Source organism: Mandrillus leucophaeus, unplaced genomic scaffold (assembly GCF_000951045.1).
Source record: "Mandrillus leucophaeus isolate KB7577 unplaced genomic scaffold, Mleu.le_1.0 Scaffold204, whole genome shotgun sequence".
In the NCBI taxonomy this organism is placed as follows: domain Eukaryota; kingdom Metazoa; phylum Chordata; class Mammalia; order Primates; family Cercopithecidae; genus Mandrillus; species Mandrillus leucophaeus.
This window is the reverse complement of record NW_012102077.1, coordinates 796,603-806,702: the sequence shown is the minus strand read 5'-3', so window position 1 is coordinate 806,702 and position 10,100 is coordinate 796,603. Positions and strand designations below refer to the sequence as shown.

General features: G+C 41.9%; 2 protein-coding genes across 6 annotated transcripts in view; one reads left to right on the top strand and one right to left on the bottom strand.

Annotated features, from left to right (window-relative positions):
- Positions 1-8,030, top strand: part of MTUS1 (microtubule associated tumor suppressor 1) — a 170,597-nt gene extending 162,567 nt beyond the window's left edge. For all 5 annotated transcript variants that reach the window (XM_011979596.1, XM_011979594.1, XM_011979595.1 and 2 more), the window contains 3 exons: positions 1,981-2,097; positions 4,810-4,907; positions 5,742-8,030. In XM_011979596.1, the coding sequence (XP_011834986.1) occupies positions 1,981-2,097; positions 4,810-4,907; positions 5,742-5,955 (429 nt within the window). In that variant the 3' untranslated portion in view covers positions 5,956-8,030. The remainder of the gene's footprint in view (positions 1-1,980; positions 2,098-4,809; positions 4,908-5,741) is intronic.
- Positions 8,031-8,745: 715 nt separating this feature from the next.
- PDGFRL (platelet-derived growth factor receptor-like) overlaps positions 8,746-10,100 on the bottom strand; it is a 96,536-nt gene continuing 95,181 nt past the window's right edge. Inside the window, exon 9 of the mRNA XM_011979634.1 lies at positions 8,746-9,239. Within this exon, the coding sequence (XP_011835024.1) occupies positions 9,051-9,239 (189 nt within the window). The 3' untranslated portion in view covers positions 8,746-9,050. The remainder of the gene's footprint in view (positions 9,240-10,100) is intronic.

The window sequence follows — 10,100 nt, the reverse complement described above, 5'->3', positions numbered from 1 at the left end:
AAGCTATTTATTCTAGAAGATTCTTAGAAGAGTCAGTGATTTCAGATGAAATCTAGACTTATATATATGCAGGGATATGCAGGGTGTAAACCTTACTGATGGCTCAGGAAACAGGTTTGAAAGAGCCTCTGGTACACAAAGGGGATTCTTCTACTGCAGCTGCTTTTGAAAAGCTAAGGCAGAGTCAGACTAAGGAACACAGAACCATCCAACTGCTTCTGCCACGTAAGCATGCTGAGGCTGCGGAAAAAGAGAGCGCGTCTGACTGTAGTCCAGGAGAAAGGGACGGGCTGGCAGACGAGGCGGAGAAAATGCAGAGGGTACAAGTCTTGTAAATGCTCTAATTCTAAAACTGACGGTAAGTTACGCCTTTCCCTCTAACAAAAATGAGGTAGGATTCACTATTTTCAAGGTTAAAAAAAAAATCCTATGTACAAGGATAACACTGTATAAAATGTATGAAATTTTAAAATTGATACTTAGTATTTGTATGTATTTACGGGGTACATGTGATGTGCTGAGACAATCATAGACTGTGTAATGCCCAAGTCAGGGTATTTAGGGTATCCGTCATCTGTATGATTTCTTTGTTTGGAACATTTCCTATCTTCTCTTGTAGCTATTTGAAATACACAATATATTAACTATAGTCACCCTGCTGTGTTATTGAACACAGAACCTATTCCTCTCTCTAACTGTATGTTTGTATGCGTTCACCAGCCTCTCCTCATCCCACCCCCACACCTACACACGCATACCTCTCCCAGCCTCAGGGAACTATCTAAAGAACCTAGAGGTGAAGATCTGAGTATTAGTCCCTGCCCTGACCCTTTCCAGCTCTGGAAGCTTTCCTGATCCTTCCTGAGTAGGTCGCTTAACCCGTGCAACATGTTTCCTCTTTCTGTGTGAAGTAAGGGGTTTGGATTAAGTAATCCCCGAAGGCCCCTTCCTGGATTCTCCCTGAGGATTTGTCCAGAGCAGGAACCACTGCCCCGGCAGATAAGCTGGATGATCCACACTGCTGACTCTTATCTAAGACGTTCCTTCGTTAAACGTATCTGATCAGTGGACCTTAGCTGTTCTTCTGTAGCATAAATTTTGGATGGTTTAGTTGAATTTCCATGAATAAAGCAAGGAGTGGGTGGGCGGTGGTGAGGAATCCACGTTAATGGTGTGCTCTCAAAGGACGCCTCCCCGATGTAGCGTTTATTTTGGAGAGTTTTCTGTTTTTGAGACAGGGTCTTGTTCTGCCACCAGGCTGGAATGCAGTGGTACATTGACAGTTCACTGCAGCCTTGACCTCCCGGCTCAGTTGATCCTCCCGCCTCAGCCTCCTGAGCAGCTGGGACTGTAGGTGTATGCCACTATGCCTGGCAAACTTTTGTAATTTTTGGAGAGAAATTTTAGTAGGCTATGTACTCCATGCCGTGTAGGTACTGGGGTGTCACAATATAAAATGATAGTATTATGTCTGCCCTAGAAGTATGGCCCAGTCAGCGTAGCTCCATCATAACAAAAATCCATAGACTCAGGATGTCGTTATCTCTGTTGTTTTCCAGAGAGCGGTATAATGCACTGCTTTTTCTTTCCTGATCAGTTTGTTTGGTAGGAGAGAACTGTTGTTCCCTTTTCTCCTGGCAAATGCCAGTAACTGTCTTACAGATAGCCTTATCTCCAGCCAAGATTCTGTTTTGTATGTAAGCAATGGTTTTTCTCTTGATTACAATAACATGTGTGATGCAACTCACGTTTTTGCATATTAACCTACTGATAAATGAGTGAAATGTTTGTTTTCAGTATTAGGACCAGTCTTTGACTTAAGGTGCTCTTCTTTTTCACCTCTTTCTTTGAAATTCCTCTAAGATGAGGAACATCTGTCTCTTGCTGCTTGTCTAATGTCTAAATCTAATCAAAGATTCTTTAAGAATTAACTATGTGAGTGTGTGGAATAAGAGCAGTATCTTGCTGTGTCCTTTCCAGAAAAATCCTCAGATCATGTATCTGGAACAGGAGTTAGAAAGCCTGAAAGCTGTGTTGGAGATCAAGAATGAGAAACTGCACCAACAGGACATCAAGTTAATGAAAATGGAGAAACTGGTATGTTTCCTTCAGAATGAATGAGGATCTTACAAATCGGGTAATATCTATGAAATTGTGCCCTGCATTTTAGAACTATGGAGTTAACTGCTCCTGCAGATATTTAGAAATTAGACGAAAGATAAAGTTTACATTTTCTTTGCCAAGTTTGTTCAATATTTATTCATGGCTGCCTCCTAGAATGTTTTCTTTTTCAAGGAACATGTAAAACAGCGCCCAGTCCTTGGAAAAACTACGACAAACAAGTCAGGCTTATAGTTCAGTGGTATGTTGAATCTTCACCTGCTTAAGAAAAGTGTTTAAATATCTATGTAAAATCAGTACTTTAATATACCACCCACCCTGGACAGGTTTCTCAGGTCTAAAGCAGTTGGATATGTTTAATAGAAATCAATCCCAGTGAAGCCATACGATCAAAGTTCTTCGTCTTGCTTCTTGTGAATTAGCGTGTGATCAAAGAATTATGGGCTGGGCGCAGTGGCTCATTCCCGTAATCCCACAGTTTAGGGAGGTTGAGGCGGGCGGGTCACTTGAGGTCAGGAGTTCGAGACCAGCCTGGCCAACAATGGTGAAACCCTGTCTCTATTAAAAATATAAAAATTAGCAGGGTGTGGTGGTGGGTGCCTGTAATCCCAGCTACTGGGGAGGTGGCGCCACTGCATTCCAGCCTGGGTGACATAGCAAGACTCAGTCTTAAAAAAAAAAAAAAAAAAAAAATTGTACTATAATAAGATTAATCCATTTGAACAAGTAGCAAGTGTTACCAAAACTATGAATAACATTCAGTTTGCAGTCTCTAGGACAGAGAATGATGTTAGTGTATGAGGAGTCTGCCCAGAACCGTGTGTGCGTGTGGCATGTTCAGTGTTCAGCATCAGTCTTGGTCCGGCCCTGAAACACAACTGCTGCCAGCCAGGACTCTAACCAAGCTGGCAGAGCTTGGCAAGGCAGCTTAAGTGATCCCAGCCCTCGCGGTGCCTTGCTGTTGACCGTGCAACTGCCGCGTGCTGCTGGCCTCTTCTCCCCACATGATAAGTGACTCAGGCTTCAAGTGCCTCATTCAAACCCAAACCAGCCCTGGACAGTAGGGGGCACGGGGAACCTCTCTACTGTTTGGTTTGTGTTGGTTTGGGGTTTGGTTTTCTCCTGGAGACTATGATTTCTGTTGAGGGAGGTAACAGCCAAGCCCCTGTGTGGATATACAAGCACTTTGAATTACCAGGAAATATTTATAAAGGAAGGAAAGGAACTCATGGTTGTTAATGGGCCCAACCTAGTATACATACCAGTTCCTGCCAAAGGTCGTCCTGTTCCAACGAGTCTGGTATCTTCTAAATGGTAGTCAGAGGTGGCTCAGATAATCCTGTTAATAGTCGTTCCATATGCCATTCATGCCTCAAAACTTTCAAAAAATCATGTGCAATAGAACAGACTATGCTGTAAACTTAACGACACATTTAATTTGTGTTGATCTAGTATTTGTTTCTTGCCATGCCCCAGAGGTATCCTGATAATCTCTGTCAGCCTTGCATTGTGTACGTGTGGAAGAATGGGTTGACACAATGACAGGGAAACCCACCGTTCCCTTCATATTTGTAAATGACAGGCCTCTGATGAAATGAAGAGAGCAGCACAGGAAGTTTTCTAAGATGACTTTCCCATGAAACTAGCACCGCCCATCATCAGCTCAGTGACGTGATCAGGAGGAGATAATAAAGGACAATACCTCCCAGTCTCGAATTCCAGGGTTTTTCCCACATTGTTTTATCTGGGATTCCTTCATCATTACTCAGTGTTTAGGCTCATTTTCTGGAAAGTCATTTCACCCGAACGGCTTGCGGTGCGCTGCTTCTGGATAATAGGATGTCTTAAGAACAACCGGGCTCCGAACTAAGCACCACACTCAAAGTGCGTTAGTCCTGCTACAAGGACAAGGGGCTTAGACTTAATTCTGATGGACCTATAATATTACCTCTTCATAAAACCTTACCTTTAGAAAGTGAGTGGGGGATGGAGGCAGGTCTTCATCATGTTAAGTGATTCAATGTCCTCAGGCATCTTATCCTTTCATCTCTCAGCTGATCAATCTGTTTGCCTTGAAAGTTCAGCCTGCACAGGCCAGCAGGAGAACAGACCTATCTTCAGCTGACCTGACCTGTTACTTCTTTGATGGGATGCTCTAAGAGCTCTGTCCAATGACAGCTTTGTGTGGCCACTCAGAGGCAAATGCTGAAGAATTACCATGAAACTGAGTTCAAGTCCATAGTAAACATTGCCAGGGACGTTGAATTGTTGGCCTGTGAGTTTTCATCAGACGTGGGAATCTCTTTTTTTTTCTTTCTGCAAAATTCACTTCATAAGAAGATACATAAGCTTTGATAAGTGTGGGCAGTGTGGCTGCAAGGTTTGTTTCACATTGAAACAGAAAGAGGCACCAATTCTTAGAGAATTCCAAAACAATGTGGCCTGGAAGAAATCTGTTCCCCACTTGTGTCAATATTGAAGTGGCCTGGCGTACGTGTTTTAAAAATACCCAGCCGCTCTGTTTTGCTGTTTCAAAATCTTTTTCAGTATGTTAGTGTATAAATATTTTAATATGGTGTTGCATTTTCCTTAATTAAATCTCCCAAGTGTGCTTATGTCATGAGGTGCCTTAAGAAATGAGATTTTTTTTAATATTGTATAAATGTGGGAATTCTTGTTTGTGCCAAGGTGGACAGCAACACAGCATTGGTTGACAAACTGAAGCGATTCCAGCAGGAGAATGAAGAATTAAAAGCTCGGATGGACAAGCACATGGAAATTTCAAGGTAAAAAGAGAACAATGTCGTTTGTCCTGAGCTCCCCCCTCCCTTGCGCATCCAGTGTACTTTCTGGACACGCTCTACCCCTGCACCTCCCGGAAATAGGATGGAAGCAGACGGTTGAAGGGGCATTGATTTCTCTCTGGAAAATGTGATGGTAATGGTTCATGCTTTTACCAAAGCGGCCTGGACTATACACTGAGACCCAGGCCAGCAAGCCTGCTGCCACAGCCTCTGGCTGCCTCTGAGAATGCTTTCAGACAAAAAGCAATACAAAACCAAATAGAAAACAGCCCCCAGCATAAGACAGTCATAAAACATGTTGAATATTTGCAAAAGTGGCACTCAGCCTACTATGAAATTGCCCAAAAAGTAGAGTTATTATATTTTTTTGAGATGAGGTCTCACTCTATTGCTCAGGCTGCAGTACGGTGGTGGGAACTTAGCTTCCTGCAGCCTCCACCTCCTGGGCTCAAGCAATCCTCCCACCTCAGCCTCCTGAGTAGCTGGGACTACAGGCACATGTCACCATGCTTGGCTTATTTTTGTATTTTTAATAGAGACAGAGTTTTGCCATGTTGCCCAAGTTGGTCTCGAACTCCTGGCCTCAAGTTATCCACCCACCTTGGCCTCCCAAGGTGCCGGGATTACAGGCATGAGCCACCAAGTCCGGCCTGTGTTTGTGTTTCTTAGCCAGCCAAATACCTGTGACCTTGTGCAGGATTCTGTTTTATCCCAAAGGAATAATTTTGGACTTCAAAATTTCAAATGCTAAGAAAAGTTTTTCAAGTTATTTTTTTTACATAGATGTACATGGTTTCTGGCTTTTTTTTCTCCAAGGCAACTTTCCACGGAGCAGGCTGTTCTGCAAGAGTCTCTAGAGAAGGAGTCGAAAGTCAACAAGCGACTCTCCATGGAAAACGAGGAGCTTCTGTGGAAGCTGCACAATGGGGACCTGTGTAGCCCCAAGAGATCCCCCACGTCCTCTGCCATCCCTTTCCAGTCACCAAGGAATTCGGGCTCTTTCCCCAGCCCCAGCATTTCACCCAGATGATGCCTCCCCCAAAGTCCACAGACTCGCTGAAAGCATTTTGATACAGGTCTGCAGGACTGACCCCAATGAGGAACGTGGGCACAGAGGTATATCAGCACACGTGTGATCACCGTAGGATAACTGGAGCGTCACCGCCGCCGGAATCAGCAGCTTCTGAGACTGGAACTCTGGAGGGAGACTTTTGCCTCCATCCAAAAGATTCCTCCAAAAAAAGATTTCGGCATCGACACGGACGTTGTTGCACAAAGCACTTAAAGAACGAGAGCATCTTGTTCATTGCCTTTTTCACCTAAGCATAGGGGGAAAAACTCTCAGGGGCCTATTAAGATAAAGATTTATAACCTTTGTAATGTCCTTCACCACAGACACCTTCTTGTGAGTTTTTAGTCTGACTGTGGGGGTGGGGGGGTGTGAATGAAATGGATGTCACAGAGTGTCATGTGTCTGATGCAGCCGCCTCTGCTGTGTATTAAATGTCAAAATCTGAATATATCTGGATATGTACTAATCAAATAATCAGCATATACATTTCAGCCAAAGCCATAGAAGAAAAAGCAATAGTTGCTTGAATTATGATCATCTACCACCAACTCTGCTCAGCCCTGTAACAGGGCAGGGAGAAGGTATAACAGGGAAAGCTTTGACTTGTCCCTGTCTATACATTCTCTGTATCTTTTGGGGGTAACTTCTTGGCAGTTTTTCAGTGTTCAGCCATGTCAGTGGAAACTAGATTTTTCTGTAGAGTTTTTACTTACCCATGTGAGCCTAACACTATCCTATTATTCGTTTTCTCAGGCTATATGTAAATGTAGAATCCTAATTTTTCTATTAAAAAAAAAAAACTGTAAAAAGAAAAAGGGCAGTACCAATGCGTTTTTCCGCCTTATTTTTACCTTGATCTATCCTTGCAGATTTAACCTGTCTTCTTCTCTCCCATTATTTTCATTTCTCCACCATCCAGAGCCACAAAAGCAAACCTTCTACCTCCTACGTACGTTTCTCTGGGATAAGGATAAAGGAATACGATTTTCCAGAGCCCCAGAGCCAGCTCATCTTCCAGGTGCTGAAACCACTTTCCAAATAAACTAAAGCCTGGATTTGACACTACAGATTTTGGGAAATCTTAGAATAAAGAATGAGAAAAAGGAAGTCATTGGGCTAGTATAATTAAGAAAGGTAGGATTCAGTGCTTACCGATGCTGCAGTATTTGATTGATAGAAGAAAACAGTCTGGGAGGATCACACTCATTTTTCAGGTACCCTTTGAGGAGTCCTTCTGTCTTTAGTAGCAGAATGGCCCGCTGACAAGCGGAAAATGTGGCTTGTCCAACTCTCCTCCAAGTTGCATTTCAGTTTCTTTCCAAAACTTATTACCTCCCCTAATCGTGAGACTTTGGAAAAGGTGGAAGGAAGAACTGTTGCTTTATCTCCTACTCCCTGCATGTGTCAACATTGTGATGTCAGTATTTACTAATCAACCTTCAGCGGCTGTACAAATAACCGCTGTAGGAAGAAGAGATCCAGGATACTAGAGGTGGATATTTGGGTCATTTACTTTGTACACTACATAGCAAGTTGATACTCACGTTGCATGTTCTTTTAAATTAGTGGCTGTGTGTCTTAAGTCTTTAACTTCCAATAGTTTATCATGTATGTAACCTTCCATGTTTGCTTCTGATAAATGGAAATGTAGAGTCACTGCCACTTCCTGGGATATTTCTGCTCACGCTTCCAAGTTCTCAATGACATTAGCCAAAGTTGGGTTTGCCATTCATCCCCTACACATGGTAAATCTTGTGTTGTTCCCTGCCATCCTCCGTATTATGTGACTGGGAAATAAATCTCATAGCAGTTAATATAAAACGTCTTCCGAGGATGGCAGAGAACAGGAGAGAAGATAGGAAACAAAATAGAGAATTTTTAAGATTTTGTTTAAACCAAATGTTTCATGTAGAATGCAAAATGTTGGCACGTCAAAAATATGGATGTGTAGACAACTGTAGTTGTGCTCAGTTTGTAGTGATGGAAAGTGTATTTTACTTTGATCAAATAAATAATGCTGGAATACTCAAGAATTGCATCCTCTGACCTACTTCATTCTTCAAATTCTTCAGTTTTACATTCTTCAAATTTATAGCCCTTTGACAGCACAGTAAAGATCGTATCTCCTCTTAGTTTATTTCCCAGGAATTTCCACTGCAACCACATAATTGGTCATGGGTTGAAACTTGGCTCACAGAGCTAGAGTTAGGGCTAAGCTCTTCTTTTCTAAATTCAAAGCTATCTGTGTGTGTTTGAGAAATAAATTTTGGCTGATTTTAACAATTTCTGCTATGTAAGAAAATTGGACAAACTTGGTAAATATTTTTGAATATGGTAAAAAAAAAGTCTAAAAGTTGAATGTTCTCAACCTATGCATCTATTTCATATTGAAAGCTAAACTTCTAAAAACATGCTGTACTTATTGAATAGACTAATCTAGAATTAGTACCCTTGAGTGCAGCAGTTTAAAAAGATGAAGCATACATGATTTTTTTCAATACCTTCATAAATTAACTCACGTTTGCTTTAAAGTTGCTACTAAGACAAAATGACATTTCTAAGCATTTGAATCTGGAGGTGTTGCTTGTGGATAAGTAGTTGAACTGTATCTAGAACGTTTTAAAATTCTAATACATTGTGGTGGTGATAAAAAGAGAATACTTGGTACTGACCCACGTATCGCCACCACCAAGTCTTTTTGGATATACTTTAAGCCAACTTAACAAACACTTATCCCACTTTGTATTCTTTACAAAAACTTGTTCATTTAATAGAAATGAGTATATAAAATTGTTTACACATGTATAAAAACTAGGAACACGTATGTAGGTAAGCAATCAAAATACATGCTTTCTGTTAGAAAAGTTTAACACTTCTGTGAATAGACTGGATGACTTCCTTTTAGTTTGGGTGTCAGGGTCGGACTCAAGATGCTGGGGTTGGGGTTTGGTGCTTGACGTCAGCCTCTGGCAAAGCACTAATAAAAAGTACCCCAAAGCTGACTGTGTACACAAATGGGCTTTCCATAAGTTCATTACACTTCCTTTTCCAAGTCAGGAAAACTCAACAGTGGTAGCTACTGTGGTCTGTCCTTGAAGATTCTGAGCAGTGCAAATGTAATATCCTGCATCAATGGTCTCAAAGTCTTCCACTGTAATGACGCTCTGGGAGAGTCTCGTGGTGTGTCCCAGTCCTCTGTGGATCAGCCTCCAAGTGTCTTGGATCGTCACAGGCCTTTCATCCTGTTTAACGACACCCACACAGACTGAAGCACGAGGGACAAGCTGCTATAAACAGCTCCCACTCGCCCAACACTGTTGAGTGTTCCTTTCAAAGAGCAAAGCACATGCTTATAAAAGACTTTAGTATGCATAGCTCATAAGCTGTGGAAGCTTCTACACTGGCATCATTTTAGGCTGCATTTTTTCCAAACAGAGCCTTGAATTTCATTACGCTGTTTGGCGCTGTGTGTCTGCCCTTTTCTTCTATAAGTTTTTACTCAATCTAAAATGTATGCTTTTAGAACTCCAAGAAAGTGGAACTGGCATTAAGCACAAGCAAGGACAAAATTTTCCACTGGCCTCGTTCTTCACATTGCCCATTTTCTTTTCCTAAGTGGTTCTTATCTGCAGAATAGAAAGTCAGTAGCCTGAAAACGCACCCACTGTATAAATGACTAGGAGCTCCCAATTGCTCAGATTTGGGAGAGGGAGAACTATGATTAGGTCAATGTGCCTTAGGACTCCAGTGGGAGAAAAGTTGTACCAAGGATGGGTAAGATAATGTACTAGATGACATGACCCCTATTTCTAGAAAGTGAGATGGTCACTTTTGAGATGTTCAGCCAACTCTGGTGATAAGAACATAGTATTACTCAGTGAATACCTTTTCTCATAAAATACCAAATAGCAATGTAGGAGCAGGGGGAAAAAACAAAAACTAGAAAAAACACCTCTACTGAAAATCATGTATGTCCTGTAAGTATGACCAACACTTTTGATAAGTACCTCGTACCAGGAAGCTGGAAAACACTATTCCCAGGGACAGTTATTTTCTACCAATCACAGCCCGTAGGCCAGAAGGATGTCAGCTACTGAATGTGT